The 17858-nt window shown below is 35.9% G+C and overlaps 2 protein-coding genes across 7 annotated transcripts in view; one reads left to right on the forward strand and one right to left on the reverse strand.

Moving 5' to 3' along the window:
- Tefm (transcription elongation factor, mitochondrial) overlaps positions 1-5193 on the forward strand; it is a 23055-nt gene extending 17862 nt beyond the window's left edge. For all 4 annotated transcript variants that reach the window (XM_078042496.1, XM_005327939.5, XM_078042497.1 and 1 more), the window contains 2 exons: positions 2623-2772; positions 4635-5193. In XM_078042496.1, the coding sequence (XP_077898622.1) occupies positions 2623-2772; positions 4635-5081 (597 nt within the window). In that variant the 3' untranslated portion in view covers positions 5082-5193. The remainder of the gene's footprint in view (positions 1-2622; positions 2773-4634) is intronic.
- The window catches only part of Atad5 (ATPase family AAA domain containing 5), a 67240-nt gene continuing 51345 nt past the window's right edge, over positions 1964-17858 (reverse strand). For 2 of the 3 annotated variants that reach the window (XM_021728070.3, XM_078042493.1), the window contains 5 exons: positions 15271-15451; positions 10537-10718; positions 9363-10216; positions 8378-8536; positions 1964-8271 (listed from right to left, as the gene is read on the reverse strand). In XM_021728070.3, coding sequence (XP_021583745.2) covers positions 8193-8271; positions 8378-8536; positions 9363-10216; positions 10537-10718; positions 15271-15451 — 1455 coding nt within the window. In that variant the 3' untranslated portion in view covers positions 1964-8192. The remainder of the gene's footprint in view (positions 8272-8377; positions 8537-9362; positions 10217-10536; positions 10719-15270; positions 15452-17858) is intronic. The other variant, XM_040269147.2, reaches the window with a different exon arrangement.

Consider the following 17858-nt stretch of genomic DNA (forward strand, 5'->3'; position numbering starts at 1 on the left):
CTTGCTAAGTTGCTTATGGCCTCACAACTGCTGAGACTGCCCTTGAACTTGTGATTCTCCTGCTGCAGCCTCCTGAGTTGCTGGGATTACAGGTGTATGCCACTATGCCCAACCCACTGCCACCTTTAACAACCGTTCTAAAAGCCAATCTTTCAATGTTATGTTAAAAGATAAATATTCAGGGGCTGGGGATATAGCTCAGTTGGTACAGTACTTGACTCACATGTACAAGGCCCTGGCTTCAATCCCCAGCACTAAAAAAAAAAAGATAAGTAGTCACATTACTTGACATGTCAGCCAAGTAATAAGCTTGGGAGCATTTAGGTCCTGTGTCATATTGCTTGATAAAATATTCACTTGTCCCATAATAAGTATCATTTTTATATGGAACAGTAGTTCTCAGGTTTTGGGGGGGGGATATGGATATTTTTAGTTAAATTTTTTTTTTTTTTTTTTGGTACTGGGGATTGAACCTGGGGGTGCTTAACCACTGAACTGCATCTCCAGCCCTTTTTATTTTTTGACAAAGTTTCACTGAGTCGATGAGGCTTTCAAACTCAACGATCCTCCTGCCTTGGCCTCTCAAGTCACTGGGATTACAGATGTGCGCCACCATACCCAGCAATATGGATAAGTTTGGTAAACACGTTGAAAGCTATGGACCTTATTCCCCCCCCCCCCCAAAAAAAAAAAGCATAGTGTGTGTGTGTGTATACACATACACACACACACACATAGAACATCACACATGCTTTCACCTCTTGCAGATGCCATTACATATATCTGCAGGCTCAGGACAGAACTCCTGCTGCAGTTGATGTGGAATATATTTCATTCATATTTTTCAGGGAAGATTTTCATCCAAATTCATGGCTAAAACTATACTCGGACTGTAGTAGGGCTGCATCTTGTTTATGGGTTTGGTTTTTTAAGTCAGTTTGTAGGGAGAAAATTGTGTAGCGCAATCCTTAAAATCTGTTGCCCAAGGAAATGCTATACACAGTATGGCTCAGTGATGTTTATGCAACCTAAAACTAAAAGAATCAGAAGGAGGACTGTGTTTTGTAGATGTTTTTGCATCCAAATTATTCTGCCCGCAGATATTTATCCAGTGATTTATGTAGCAGTGAAAGGGAAATGGGTGTAGCATTATAAGCTATTATAAACTATTCTTCTTTATCCTGTATCTATGGAACACATTAGTAGTGTCTCTCTCCGTAAATGAGTCTTATGGGAGTGAGGTGACATCATTGTACTTTATCTCCAAACTAAACTCAGCAGAGCTAAATCCATATAGCCAATCAGCTGTTATACATCTTAGAAGCTCTATAGGTATCTCAAACTCATTAAAAGAAACAAAAACAAAAAAGCCTCATCTCTGGGTTGGGATTGTGGCTCAGTGGTAGAGCGCTTGCCTAGCACAGGCGGGACCCAGGTTCAATCCTCAGCACCACATAAAAATAAAGGCATTGTGGGAAAAAAAAAAAAAAACAACCTCATCTCCCACCATGTTCCTAGTTGATCTGCCTCTTACCTTCTTGCTTAAAAGTACCATCCAGTTGAGTATCAGTTCTATTCCCACTATACCTTGGCAGGATGGGGCGGGTACTGGGGATTGAACTCAGGGGCACTCAACCACTGAGCCACATCCGCAGCCTTGTTTTGTGTTTTATTTAGAGACAAGGTCTCACTGAGTTGCTTAGCGCTTCACCTTTGCTGGAGCTGGCTTTGAACTTGAGATCCTCCTGTCAGAGCCTCCAGAGCCACTGGGGTTATGGGCATATGCTACCATACAGACTCTCCCACTCTTTTCCTTCTTGTCATTATGTTGTGTTCTTAATACTATTAAGAACAGTTCCTTACACAAATCCCTACCTTTTGTTAGTCCCCTATCGGCCATCTCCCACACACCTGTCAGTGATTTTTCTGAAATGTAAATCTTATTATTTCTTTTTTTTTGAGAGAGAGAGAGAGAGAGAGAGAGAAAGAGAGAGAATTTTTTAATATTTATTTTTTAGTTCTTGGCGGACACAACAACTTTGTTGGTATGTGGTGCTGAGGATCGAACCCGGGCCGCACGCATGCCAGGCGAGCACGCTACCACTTGAGCCACATCCCCAGCCCCTATTATTTCTTAAAATCAAATGTTATGTTCCTTATTTCCCAATATCTATCATATTAATAATTCTCAGTTTAATTACTAAATAAATTTTATATTACATCAACTAGTTTGGCATTCTGAGGTTGTAAATCAGGTTTTGCATCTGTTAAAATGTTTACACGCAATAAAAAAAAAAAAAGTTTATACTTGAGCCAGCCATAGTGGCATATGCCTATAATCTCAATGACTTGGGAGGCTGAGATAGGAGAATCCCAAGTTTGAGGCCAGCCTCAGCAGTTTAGTGAGAACTTGTCTCAAAATAATATAAAAAGTTCTGGAGTTTTATTGAAAATCCAATGAAAGCTGTGGACTTTATTCCCATTAAAAATATATATATATATATATATATATATATATATATATATATATATGATGAGTGTCCTTGGGTTCAATCCCTGGTACTGCAAAAAAGAAAAAAAAAGTTTATTACACTTATAATTAAATCAGCTCTTTTCTTTTAGGCAGCCAATAGTATTTTATCTATTGTTTTTGGTACTCAAAGAATTGCCTGGGCTCTCCTTGATCGCAAATTGACAGTGCTGGACTGGCAGCAAAGTGACTATTGGAAATTAGTGAATAGAACCTACCCATCATCACTCTATTTAAAAGAGGTAAGGCTACTGCATCTCCACGTTCCTGTTACTGTGTAGCTTCTTGTGTATGCCTGCATAGCTTCTTTGTAGTTTTTAATCTTCTGCTCCCAAAAAGAATGTAATAAAATAATGATATTGGTTATTTTTTGTGATACTTACCCACTCCTGTTGTTTTTGTCACTTTTGATTAGTTCAAGAAATGTCTTAGGTATCAAAGGCAGATATTGAGAAAATCAATAGTTTATAAAGGACACTATATATAGTGTCCTTTATATATTCTGCATGTTATTAAAAAACTTCACTATCTTATATTCATAGCTTATTTTCAAAATGCTATCACTTGTTTCATTTAAGTCTTCAAAATCTTTTGAAATGGTTGGGAATTACTGTCTTGATTATACACGTGAAAACTGCTGTTCAGTCATTTGCAGAGATTATTAATTCTTGGTTAGTTGTTAAAATCCTATGCTCTAGGTGGGTACACTGGGGCACACCTGTAATCCCAGAAGCTTGGGAGGCTGAAGCAGGAGGATCTCAAGTTCAAAACCAGCCTCAGCAACATCGAGGCCCTAAGCAACTCAGTGAGACCCTGTCTCTAAATAAAACACAAAATAGGGCTGGGGATGTGGCTCAGTGGTCGAGTGCTCCTTAGTTCAATCCCTGATATCCCTGACCCCCCCCCAAAAAAACAAAACAAAACAAAACAAGATCCTATACTCTGCCCTAGATTATTATTATTTTTTGGATACTGGAGGATTGAATCCAGAGGTGCTTAAACACTGAACCACATCCCAGCCCTTTTTATTTTTTGAGACAAGGATCCTGTTTTTTGTTTTTAATACTTTTAGTTGTAGATGGGCACAGGGCCTTTGTTTATTCTTCTGTAGTGTTAGGGATTGAACCCATTGCCTCATATATGCTAGGCAAGCACTCTACCACTGCGTTATAACCCCAGCCCATGCAGAGGCTGGTTTTGAACTTGTGATCCTCCTGCCTAAGCCTCCTGAGCCACTGGGATTACAGGTGTGCACTACGAACCTGGCTGTCGTAATAAATTTTTTTTTTTTTTTTTTTTTTTTTTTAGAGAGAGAGAGAGGAGAGAGATAATTTTTAAATATTTATTTTTTCAGTTTTTGGTGGACACACCATCTTCATTTTTTATTTTTATGTGGTGCTAAGGACCGAACCAGTGCTCCGTGCATGCCAGGCAAGCGCGTTACCACTTGAGCCACATCCCCAGCCCTAGAAAAAATTTTTTAAAATATTTTTTAGATGTAGGACGTAATACCTTTATTTTTTTTAATGTGGTGCTGAGGATCAAACCCAAGGCCTCATATGTGCCAGATGAGCGCTCTATTGCTGAGCCACAACCCCAGTCCCTGTCATAGAAAATTTTAAATGGTTCATAAAAGTTCTGAGTTGGGTAATCTTTGTCTTATTTTGGTACTGGGAATTGAAACTCGGGTGCTCTGCCACTAGCTGTACCCCCACCTTTTTATTTTTTATCTTGAGACAGGGTCTAAATTGCCAGGCTAGCCTTGAATTTGATCCTCCTCCTTCTGAATAGCTGGTATTACAGGTGTCTGCCCAGCAAATTGTCTAAAATTAAGTCCCTATTGGGTTTTAGAAATTATGAAGCCTATTTTACAGATGAAGAAACTGGTACTGAGAACTAAACATTTTCTTAGCCTGTTCCTGAAAAAATCATGATCAGAGCTTGACTACCCATAAATGCTTTTTCTCTTATTTCAAAATTGTCAACAGTAATATTATGTAAGTTACCTAATTAGAATATTTGAAGATAGAAATGGGACTAAATATGAAACTAAATGAATTATTTCTGCTTACATATTTTGTCTTTTTTTTTTTTTAAAATAAAGATTTCTTCAGTCATTTCAAAAATGCCTAAAGCAGATTTCTATGTTCTGGAAAAAACAGGACTTTCCATTCAGAACTCATCTCTGTTTCCTGTACTGTTACATTTTCACATCATAGAAGCCATGCTGTATGCCTTATTAAATAAAACTTTCACCCAGGATGGCCAGCATCATGTGCTGAGCATGAATCGGAATGCAGTTGGGAAGCACTTTAAACTAATGATTGGCGACACTCGGACTAGTGGGAAAGAACTAGTGAAGCAGTTCCTCTCTGAATCTGTACTGAAGGCGAACCCTCGGGTGTTCTTTCCACCAGACAGAGTGGTACACTATCGACAAATGTTTTCATCTGCTGACCCACCTGATTCACACAGAAGAGAAGAGTTATACGATTCATTATTACAAGCTATTGCTTTCTATGAGTTAGCGGTTTTTGACACCGAGTCTTAGAATTCTGAGATGAATGTACCTGCTCTGTTGTACTATATATATTTATTCTAATTATAAAATCAGCTGTTCTGAACAACCATGTTAATGGAGAATAAAACACATTTTGAGTATATTTTAGATGTTTAATGTCTGACTTTCAGCTATGAAATGGTATACACAATAATAAGCCAAGACTAGATCAATAAATATTTTGAGATTCTGTGCCTTTTGGGATTCGGCGTCAATAAAATGCCCTGCCCAGCTAAAAGAAAAACAAAGTTTTCTGCTTTTATCAAGTAGATACCATCTATATTGAGGATTTGCATTATTATGTTGTTAAAAAATAGAGAAAAATTAGTTCTTATGGGTGACTTATGAGAATAAAGCTTAAGACAACTGACAACAAATTTTTAGACTCCTCATTCTCTAGGAAAAATATGGTTTGACATACTGTCTGCAGTTTTAATCAGCTCAAATGTAATAACCCAGCCAGGCACAGTGGTATGCAGGTATAATTCTGCTGAGAGGGCAAGGCAGGAAGACTGCAAGTTCAAGTCCAGCCTATTTGGCCTAACTTAATGAAACCCTATCTCAAAACAAGAGGTTAGGGATGTAGCTTAGTGGTAAAGCACCCTTGGGTTTAATCCCTAATACTGGGGGATAAAAAGTGAAATATGCTTCTTGGGAAAAAATTTCAAATAATTACAAGTATGTGTATAAATAAATAAATCAAGAAGTAGAAGTCCTGCCTCATCAGCACCTCCAGCTGCCTGGAGTCGTGTGTGTATACTCTTGCCAGTCACATGTAAGTCTCCACATTTATGTTGTGATTATGTACTTACACATCTCCCCTTAGAAATGTAGGCACATAAACTAAATGTGACTCACTAAAATCAGTCTCTCTTCTTTCAAATCATCACCTTTGACACTGTTTTCTACTAGCAAATATTTTTACAATGTACACAGTTGTTCATGCCACAAATGTGGCATTCTTTTCCCACATGTTTCTGGAAATAAGTATAAGTGAAAACGTCAGCTTTAGACATTCATAGGATAATATGCAAAGTATTGAAAAATCATCAAAATTTGATTACTTTTATCACAAAAGTGAATCTAAATCTTAGAGGAATTTATTAGTTTAAGAAAGGGGCTGGGGACGTAGCTCAGTGCTAGAGCACTTGCCTAGCACGTATGAGGCCCTGGGTTTCATCCCTACCACCATTAAATAAATAAATAAACCATTTCCCTAATGGGGAGGAAAATATTCCCATTATTTCTTTATTTTGGATGATTTAAATGTAGTTCCTGTAGAGTTACTCTACTTTGGTTCACCAATTGTTGAGAATTATCACTTTTTAATAAAAAAATTATCAGGTAAGTGGTCTAATGAAGGAACTCAGTAGAAAAAAAATGGATAAGTGAGTGCACTTAAAAGCTTTGTAGAGGGCTGGGGTTGTGGCTCACTGGTGGAGCACTTGCCTAGCAGGCATGGGGTGCTGGATTTGATCCTCAGCACCATACAAAAATAGATAAATAAATAAAGGTATTGTGTCCATCTACAGCTAAAAGAAAAAAAAATGAAACAAAACCAAAAACCTTTAAAGCCTGGGTCAGGAGGATCACAAGTTCAAGGCCAGCCTCAGCAACTTAGAGAGACCTTGTCTCAAAAGGTTGGGGTATGGTTCAGTGGTTAAGTGCCCCTGGGTTCAATCCTTCGTACCATTAAAAAAATGCTTCAGAACACCTTATAGGATACAGCCTATATCTGACCCACCACAAATATACACATTTACCAAGATGAATACATCTTGAACTCCTACATAATACTATGTAAAGTCTTTAACCTTTAATTAGATCAAGGTACTAATCAATACAAGAAGAGGTACGTTGAACAAATAAGGTAAAAACATCTTCATATACATTTGTAAACAGGTATGCATCTATGCTTTTAAAAACTATAAAATGAGGATCCTTGAGTTAAAAATACAATTCATCAGCTAAAATCTCTAAATATTAACATAAACATTTGAAGTATAGATACAGCAATTTTAAACACACCTGATTATCCAATTGCAAAATGATCTCAAGTGATGGGATATTTTAAAGTCTTATCACTAAAATAAAAATATATACTCCCTCCCCACTGCCAAATCAACCTTTCTGGGCATGGTAGCATGTGCCTACAATACCAGCTAGTTTGGAAGCTGAAGCACAATTGCTTGAGCCTATGAATTCTGGGCTAGCCTGGCCAACATAGCAAGATTCCTTATCAAACAATCGGGCTGGGGATGTAGCTCAGTGGTAGACCACTTGCCTAGCATACCTAAGGTCTTGGGTTCCATCCCCAGCACTGCAAAAACAAAACAAACTTTAACATTAAATAGAAATAGCTATTATATAGAAACCTTATGGTAGAACCCCAGCTTGGCCAAAATAGATATATAAAATGTAAGAAAAATTTACAAAGCAAATGATTTGAGTTGGCAAAATATAGAAGATAGCACCCATGTAGGGGTCCTAAAAATAATTTAAGAAAACTATAATTTAGAATATTGATTTTACTTTGTCAATATTCAATGATTCAATGGTAAAATATGCTGAAGGAGTATACTAGATAAAAACACCAGGAAGTTCTTATGTTTTTGGAAAATGAGGCATAATTTTCTTCCTAGGAAGTTAATTGTTGAGTATTACATATGTAATTTTATGTTCTGTATTGTGTAAACTTATTTTAAAAAGATTACCATTTAGGTGCTTCATATTTATAACTTGACAGAACACTGACACTTGTAAAGGGATGGATTACAGGTAACAGGAAAGGGATTAGTTTTGTATTGAAACATCTTGAGAAATATCTTAGTGAACTCTACTTCCAATAAACAGCTCAGTCACATACAAAACAACATCAACAAAGCAAAACTAGATTATACAAAAATGCAGAAAAAAACTATGATCATATATACAATTTATAATCCAACTTTTTCACTTTAAATATTTGCACAATAAAAAAATACAAATAGTCTGTTTTAAATGTACATTAAGAGAATTAAACTCTTCCATGAAAATCAACATAATACAAAAATGCATCTAAAGGACCACATAATCTGTACAAGACATTATTAATGGAGAATATTACGGGAATTCAGCTGCCAAAGTATTCACAGTCTCTTTTGGAATGTCAAGATGAATTCCTTCAAAATAGTGCAGAAACCTGTTAAAATTACAAAGAAAAATATAAGTTAACATTTTCATCTCTTGAGAATATTTATTAATCCTGAAATAGCTCTCTAAAATGTTATTTTTTATAGAGCCTTTACCTTCTTTTACTTTTTCCTTGTTCTTTTAGCTTCTCAGTCCTACAGATGTTGCGGAGAACTGGCAGGTATTCAATTACACTAGCTTGTCTATTACCCAGGTTCAGAAGAGATCGACTAGAAAACACACTTTTAATGACTGATATCCTCTTCCAAGCACTGCTGGAAATTAAAAGTAATACATTACATAATTAAAAGTAATACATAATTTTTTAATGCCCAATAAAAATAACAATTGCAAACTTAACCAGTTTTTCTGCCTCTGATCTATACTGGATGATACTTCTAGATTAATTTCTTGTCATTAATTACTCTCATACATACTAAAAAATATATACATATATATATTTTTCAATTTTTACTTTTTTTTTTTTTGGTACCAGGGATTGAACTCAGGGGGCACTTAACCCCACTGAGCCACATCTGCAGCCCTTTTTTAATATTTTATTTAGAGACAGGGTCTCACTGAGTTGTTTAGGGCCTTGCTAAATTGCTGAGGCTGGCTTTAACTGGCAATCCTCTTGCCTCAGCCTCCACAGCCACTGGGATTACAGGTATGTGCCACCACATACAGCTCTTACTAAAAATCTTAATGGCTATCTGCTATCTGGCAAACTTGTTTCCCTGTCACTTAGGGGTTTTTCAAATCTAGCCCACCCTAATCTTCCTTAGAAATCACTCTGGTCTTCTTAATTTTCATTAGAAGCTACTTTATTATTTTTTAAAAAATATTTAATTTTTAGTTATAGTTGGACACAATACCTTTATTTTATTTATTACTTTTATGTGATGCTGAGGATCGAACCCAGGGCCTTACACGGCTAGGCGAGCGCTCCACCACTGAGCCACAACCCCAGCCCAGAAGCTACATTATTAATATGACTTAACATGATCAATAGCCCAGCATTTTAAAATTAGTAAGAATAAATAAACTAGTTATTTTCCCTTTGTCATTTATCTGAAAAATAAAAAGCAAAAGAAGACTTACTCTAAATCAGTTGCTGACTGACTAAAGCATACATTATTGTGCTTTTGTGAAACACTAAAAGTAAGATCCTTGGTTGGATCTCTTCCTAATTTCTTGCAAGAATTCAAGGAGGATTCCAATGCTTTTGAAATAGTAGAAGAACATTTAGTAAAGGTAAGAGCTTCTGCAGTTGCCTTTAGTTCTCTAGAGCTTTGAGAAGTCCATCCATCATTACTCTCAAGACTAAACTCATCACAAAGTCCACTTTTAACCATTCCATCTGTCCAACGAAAGTCATTTTTCCCAAGTTCCTTCTGTTCCTTTATATCAGTTAAAAGGGCATCCAAGAAGGACATGTTATCCATAAACTCAGTGAGAGAATTTAAACAATGAGAGACAAGGACAGAACTTTTTTTCCCCGCTGGTGTTTTAGGAGGATGAGGAATAGATTCAATGCTAGACTGTAAACTATTGTTCAGGTTCTTTGTCCCTGAACTGCTGTCTCTGGTCTTGTTTTCTTCTAAATTTGAGGAAGATGAAGGTGATAGGTTAATAAATTCAGAAAAGTCCAAGTCATTGTCAAATAAATCACTATCATCTAGTGTTACGATCTTTTTCTTATGTTTCTTTTTTTGTGACTTATTCAATGGCCGCTCTCCTTCAGTACATTTCCTAGCAAGACACTTCATGCTCCTTGCTGCACTGGCATCCACATTTATTGATGAGCCACAAATGGTTTTTGATTCTGGAATGATATCAACTGGTAATGGTAGAATAAACTCAAGATTGCTATATAAAAAATCTACATCTTGCATGTGGAATTCTGTAAGAAGCTGGATGAGTTTATGCCATTCTTCCTTTGTAGTGATTTTGTTCTGAAAAGCAATTTTGAATACAGAAATGTTATAACAGTACATAGTTTGAATGTTTTTCTACAGATATAAATATAGTGTTTTCTATCTTTAAATACTTAGTCACTTACCTCTTAAAATTTTATTAGACTCCACTTAATACATGAAAATAGAACTGAGTCTAAAAACTAAATTTAGACTGCTAATTTGGAGAAATTAAATGCTCTAAATTTAGTAATATACACCAACTCAATAATTAAAGTCTTTTGACAACTACTCTGAAATTGTTGTTTTACAGATGACAAGGAATATAAATTTAACATTCCAAATACACATTAAAATACCTTTAAAAATGAAAATAAGTCTTCAGATGGGGAAAAAATGTTCTTGAGTCCAAACAAGGTCTCAACACAGCCAGTGTCACATTTGGGAAGGTCCACATGATTGCTTTTGGTATTTCTAGTGTTATTTTTGGAAGCAGGGCCATCTTCAGAGCAAGCTAGTTGTTCATTTCTGCTACTTCCTCCTACAATAAAAGAAAAAGCTATACATATTTAAAACAAATTTTATCAAACAATTAGATGCTTTGACACCCTTTGGATCCATATTCCACTTTGTTTTCTATATATGCATTTAATTTTTCAAGAGAATACCTACATCAAATAAGGTGATGATGGCTTTCAATACAACTCAATAGAAAAAGTGCAAAGACTGAATGGGTAAAAAAAATCAGGTAAAAATTACCTATTAAATTCATAAAAGATATGCAATAGAGGGTTTGGTGGTGCACCCCTGAATCCTTGGGCAGGCTGAAGCAGGAGGACCACAAGTTCAAGGACAGCCTGGGCAACTCTCTGGGACCCTGATTCAAAATGTAAAAAGGGCTGGGGATGTAATTCAGTGGTAGATCACCCTTGGGTTCAATCCCCAGTATTAATCAATCAATTAAATAAAATGTAAACTGCTGGAGTTGTAGCTTAGTGGCAGAGGACCTACATGAAGAAAGCCCTGGGTTCAAAACCTAGGACTACAAGGGGGAAAAAGATGTGCAATTTCTCTAGTGATCACAGAAATGCAAATTTAAAGTTAAATACTGTCCATGTTTCACCTTTTAAACTGGTAAGATTAAAAAGATTGATAATTGCTGGGCACAGTGGAACAATGTCTGTAATCCCAGCAACTCATGAGGCTGATGTTAGAGGACTACTAGTTCAAAAGCCAGCCTCAGCAATTTAATGAGTACCTGTATCAAAATAAAAAAATACAAAGGACTGGGGATGTGACTTAGTTATTAAGCACCCCTAGGTTAAATCTGCAGTACCAAAAAAAGAGAATGAAAAAGACTGGTAATCTAGTTCTATCAATATACACAGCTGGGCGTGGTGGCAGACGCCTATAATCCCAGGGGATTGGGAGGTTGAGGCAGGAAGATAGCAAGTTCCAAGACAGCCTTAGCAACAGCGAGGCACTAAGCAACTCAGTGAGATCCTGTCTCTAAATAAAATACAAATAGGCTGGGGATGTGGCTCAGGGGTCGAGTGACCCTGAGTTCAATCCCTGGTAATAACCACCCCCCACAAAAAGAAGGTGGTGCATGCTTGTAATTCCATCGGCTCAGGAGGCTGAGACACGAGGATTACAAGTTCTAAGCTAGCCTCAGCAAAAGTGAGGCACTGAGCAACTCAGACCCTATCTCTAAATAAAATACAAAATAGGAATGGGGATATGGTTTAGCGGTTGAGTGCCCCTGAATTCAAACCCCAGTACAAAAAAGAAAGAAAGAAAAAAGAAAAAACCCACAAACAAAATCCAAAATACAAAACTATCTTTAGAGGGCAATCTGGCAATACAAAGTATATGTAGCCTTTGACCCAACAACAAACTTATAGTATTCTCTCTATCAGAATTATTCAGACTTGTTTAAGGATATATGTATAAAGATATTCACTGCACATCACTATAAAAACAAACAAGATAATTTAAATGTCCATGAATGATTAATGAAATTATAGTACTTCTATGGAATAGCATGCAGTTATGAAAAAGATTAGGGTAGAACTGTACATGCTACCAAAAAACTACTAGGTTAAAAATCAGTGATTAGGCTGGGCGCAGTGATGCATGCCTGTCCTAGCGACTGGGGAGGATGAAACAGGAGGATGGTGAGTTCAAAGCTGGCCTCAGCAAAAGTGAGGCACTATGCAACTCAGTGAAACCCTGTCTCTAAACAAAATACAAAATAGGGCTGGGGATGTGGCTCAGTGGTCAAGTGCCCCTGAATTCAATCCCTGGCACCAATAAATAAATAATTAAATAAACCAAAAAGCAAATAAATAAATAAATAGATAAATAAATAAATAAATAAGCAAGCAAGCAAGCAAGCAACGGATAAAAAAATAAATAAATAAGTTCTCTTAAAAAAAAAAAAATTCCGTGATTAGAACTGGGGGTATAGCTTAGCGGCAGTGTGCTTGTCTAGCATGTGTGAGGCCCTGTGTTTAATTCTCAATGTCCTCCCCGCAAAATAAAATTCCAAAAATTTACTTAAAAGAAATTAACTAGGACTGGGGATTTGGCTTAGTGGTAGAACGCTTGCCTAGCATGTGTGAGGCACTGGGTTCAATTCTCAGCACCACATATAAACAGATGAATAAAATTAAGGTCCATCAACATCTAAAAAAAAAAAAAAAAACTAGGAGGCTGGAGGTGTAGCTCAGTGGTACAGCACTTGCCAAACACATATAGGGCCCATAACAATACATATAAAATCATATATATATATATATAATGTACAAACTTTGCTAAGTTTGTAGCAATATTATATATGATTAGATATAAAGGTCTAATGGGTGCTACCTTTAATAAGTAGAGGAAGGGACTGAGGCTATAGCTCAGTGGCAGAGTGCTTACCTGATCCTTAGCACCACATGGAAATAAATACATAAAATAAAGGTATTATGTCCATCTACAACTAAAAAAAAAAAGTAGTAGTAGAGAAATAATTTTATTTATATATATTTGAAGTGCCAAGGATGGTCTTAATCTTGAGATCCTCCTGTCCTGGCTTCTTGAGTAACTAAGAATATAGGTACACACTACCACCTTGGGCAGTCTCTGTGTTTCTTTAAAAGCAGAAATGAAAAATGTAAGATCTTCAAGAACAGAAACTGCGTTATACTTAGATTCTGCTTTCTAAAGTTCTTCTTCTTTTTTTTTTAGTTTCAGGTGGACACAATATGTTTACTTTATTTTTATTTGTTGCTGAGGATTGAAGCTAGTATCTCAAACATGCTAGGCAAGCACTTTACCACTGAGCCACAACCCTGGCCAGTGCTTTCTGAAGTTCTTAAGGGGTGGTATAGTGCTTGCCCAGTGCTTGATACCTAGTACTGCCAAAAAAAAAAAAAAAAAAAAAAAAAAAAGTTCTTGGGTATGGCAATTTATGTCGAGTGGCATGGCAATTGTTATTATTAACTCATTTTTTTAAAATATTTTTTTTTAGTTGTAAGTGAACACAATACCTTTATTTTATTTATTTATATGTGGTGCCGAGGACTGAACCCAGTGCCTCACAGGTGCTAGGCAAACACTCTACAGCTGAGCTACAACCCCAGCCCCAACTCATTTGTTTTTAATACCAGGATGTTTCCCATTTTCTATTTATTATATTTACCTTTTGAGAAATAGTTAAAGCTATCAGCTTACACTGAATTAAACATCGAGGTATGTCTACTTTGAAAAAAAATAATATGTAAAGATTCTGAGCTTATTAGAGGCAAAAAATTATAGGGCATTAATATTATAGAACTTCATCTTGGTTCTACTTAAATATGTATTTCCCAGATCAGAATCTGAACCTACATAACAGTGTGTCTATGGGGCATGGAAAGCACAAACTAGCAACTTCTTCAGGGAAGAAACATGGCTTACTCATGATAACACAGTACCTGGCACAGAGAAAGTATTCAATAAGTGTCTGTGCTTTGAGTTAAGTCACAATGAAGACTGAAAAGCAATAAGAAACAAAAGCACTTCTGAAATAAAGTTCTTGGGAAACACAGAATTACAGATTAATAAATAACCTAAAAGGAAGCTTATTTACAATACAGTCACATAAAAAGAATGAGATGTATCTGTATACACTGATGTACAGACATCACCAATATGCCTTTTTAAAAAATTTTATTTATATGCAGTGTTGAGAATTGAACTTAGTGCTTCACGCATGCTAGGCAAGTGCTCTACCACTGAGCCACAACCCTAGCCACCAATATGACTTTAATAAGTGAAAAAAGGAAGTTGCTAAGTAATAATTATAATTCTATTTATTTTATACCAAACATGTTTATAAACATATAAATAACAGTTTAGAAAATTAAACAATCAAATGTTTGAGGAAGTAGGAAATGGGGGGGGGTTGTTTTTTGCTTTGCAGTGTTGGAGATGGAATCTAAGTCCTTGCATATGTTAGGCAAGTGCTTTACCAGTGAGCTACAACCAGTTACTTGTAAAATCTTACAACTACACAATCAAAAGCAATTTACAGATTATCTAGCTTAAAATTCTAATTTTCCAGATGAACAAACAAGTTCAAAGAGGTAGACTGAATTTTGGAGGTTACACAGAAAGGAGAGAAAAGGCAGGAGAAGATCTGTTTCTAGGATCAGTTTAATGATCTTAATCACTTACTTGTAAAGTTCACAAAACTTCTTATGAGCAAAGGTGAGATATGTACATGTATTTTGAAGATTAGCATGATAATTAGATGGTCAAAAATTTTAGTCTTTCAAATATTTTGATATATATTTTAAAATTAGGTCCTGCCAGGTGTGGTGGTGCATGTCTAATAATCTCAGCAATTTGGAGACTGAGGCAGAAGGATCACAAGTTTGAGGTCAGCCTTGGCAATTCAGTAAGACCTTGCCTCAAAATAAAAGTAAAAATAGAGCTGGGAGTGTAGCTCAGTAGTAGAGTGCCCCTGGGTTAAATCTCTAGTACAACCACATAATATATAATACAGACAGACAGACAGTCTCATAATGGAAATTTCTCTTATAACATATAACATATGGACTTACGACAATGGGATAATGGCCTTTCTTCTAAAAATCCACCTCCGCTTCTAATCCAAAATTGTAGATAAAGGATACTTTTTCTGATATCACAACCATTTGCAGTTAACAAGGTTACAAAGTCTTTTACATCAGTTCTGAAATTTTCAGTTAAACATATCATTTGTAGGTAGGTGGCAACATTTAGCTTAAAAACAGGGACAGAGTAGGAGAGAAAGAGAAACATGGTTAGTTGCAATTAATAGAAAAAAATACAGCAATAATAAATCTAAACATTATCTAAAAGAAATTTTGCTATATTCACAATATTTTAAAGAACGAAATTGCTCTAAAACATATAAAGCAATATACCAAATGAAAGGCATATATACATATACTATTTCTATTTATTGTATATAATCCAGGATAGTCGGGAAACTTTTATAGAAGGTTCTCTAATCTGAACACATTTTACAAATCTTGAAAAACCCTTAGGATTGTGTAATGGTATAGCTCAAGAGAATATTTCATATCCATCAAAATTATGAATACTATAACAACACTGAAAAACATGATTTTTTAAAACTGCAATTAGGAAACTATCAACAAGTGCTTAAAAGCATATATGTATTAGGTGTGTGGTGTGTACCTAAAATCCTAGCTTACTCTGGAGGCTGAGGCAGGAGGATCACAAATTCAAGGCCACCTTGGGGAACTTAGCAAGACCCTGATTCAAAATAAAAAAAATAAAGAGGGCTAAGGATTTAGCTCAGTGGTACTTCATCCCTTGGTTCAATCCATGGAACTTCAAAAAAGGAAAAAGAAAAAATATATATGTACGTAAATAAGAAATAAAAGGGGAAAAATCTAAAACATTTTATTTGATATGAGTTAACAGACAAAAAGAACTCTTTCATTTTATTTAGTATTCCAGTAGTATGTATGGTTTATAAAATATATGTGTGTGCATATATGGACATATATATATATGTACAATTCTCTTTACATTGTTTCCTATGGAAAAAAATGTTTTACCTTGAAAACTAAAAGAAATAAATTGTACTTAAATTTCATAGATTTTATAAACCATTATTGGATTTTCACTATACTAAATAAGGCAAGTAAAAAAAAACCCCTTTGAAATGTTTGCCTACAAATATATATTTACTCTTGCATACTTCTGGGATTTATGTTTACCATAAATTGGGAATTCTATGCCCAATATCGGAGTAGTGAATACCAGGAAAACCTGGCCCGTGTAAATAACTATAAACTTATAATTAACTGCAAATAAATTAGCCACCTGAAAGTACAAGACAGTGAAAAAAAGTAGAGAAAACTGAAGAGGGATTCATTAAATGGCCCTAGGTGAATCCCCTCTACCCCTTTAATTATTTTTGAGGGAATGCTGCAGCAGGGTGGATAAAATTCAGAGAGCAACTCCCAGCTACTGACTTAAAGAACCGGAGGACAAAGTCTGGAATGATTTCAGTGTTTGGAAAGAGAGGAAAGGATCCAGAAAGTAAAGAAACAGAAATTCTAGCCAACAGGAGGACTCAAATCTGGCCTCTCTAAAAACAGCCCAACTGAAACTACAGGGACCAAGCACAAATTTGTGCTGCAATCAACTGCAGGCAAATAGTTGTACAGAGGAACTATCAGGATCCTGGTATCCATAATATCATTCACAAAGTCCAGGAGGAAAATCTAAACAGACACATGAAAATGGAAAAATAACCAATACTTTAGAGACATGGTAATCAAGAGCAACTGAACACAAGACAATACAGATATTGGAATAGGTAGGATTTTTTTTTAAAGATAGTAAAATTGCCAATAATGGTGGCACACACCCGTAATCCCAGCTACTCATGAGACTTGAGGAGGAATTTCAAGTTCCAGGCCAGCCCAGCAATTTAATGAGACCCTGTCTCTAAGTGAAAAACTTAAAAGGCTGGAATGTGGCTCCATGGTATAGCACCCTGGATACACTCAATCCCTAGGACCCTCCCCCTTTCTCCCCAAAGAATAAAGTCTACAGGAGCATTAGAAACATGAAATACCTAATAAGTTTAAAGAAAGGTTTGTTATGCCTCTAAAAACCATCAATACTGTTTAAAAAAATCAAAGATAAATAAATGGTGAACTCTACCATGTTCATTAACTGGAAAATTCAATATTGAGATGCCAATTTTCTCTCAAATTGATTTATGAATGTAACATAATTCCCATCAAAATGCTGGAAGTCTTTTTTTGGTATCAGGGATTAAACCCAGAGGTGCTTAACCACTGAGCTATATCCTCATCCCTTTTTTTTTGGGTTGGGGGTACTGGGGATTGAACTCAGGGGCACTCAACCACTGAGCCACATCCCCAGCACTGTTTTGGACTAAAAAAAAAAAAAAAAAAAAAGGTTTTTTTTTTTTTTGTAGTAGTAGATGGACAGAATTGCCTTTATTTTATTTTTATGTGGCACTAAGGCTCAAACCCAGTGCCTCACACATGCTAGACAAGTGCTCTGCCATTGAGCCACAGCCCCAACCCCCTATTTTGTATTTTATTTAGAGACAGGGTCTCACTGAGTTGCTTAGTGCCTTGTTTATCCTGAGGCTGGC

This window comes from Ictidomys tridecemlineatus, chromosome 3 (genome assembly GCF_052094955.1).
Source record: "Ictidomys tridecemlineatus isolate mIctTri1 chromosome 3, mIctTri1.hap1, whole genome shotgun sequence".
Classification (NCBI taxonomy): domain Eukaryota; kingdom Metazoa; phylum Chordata; class Mammalia; order Rodentia; family Sciuridae; genus Ictidomys; species Ictidomys tridecemlineatus.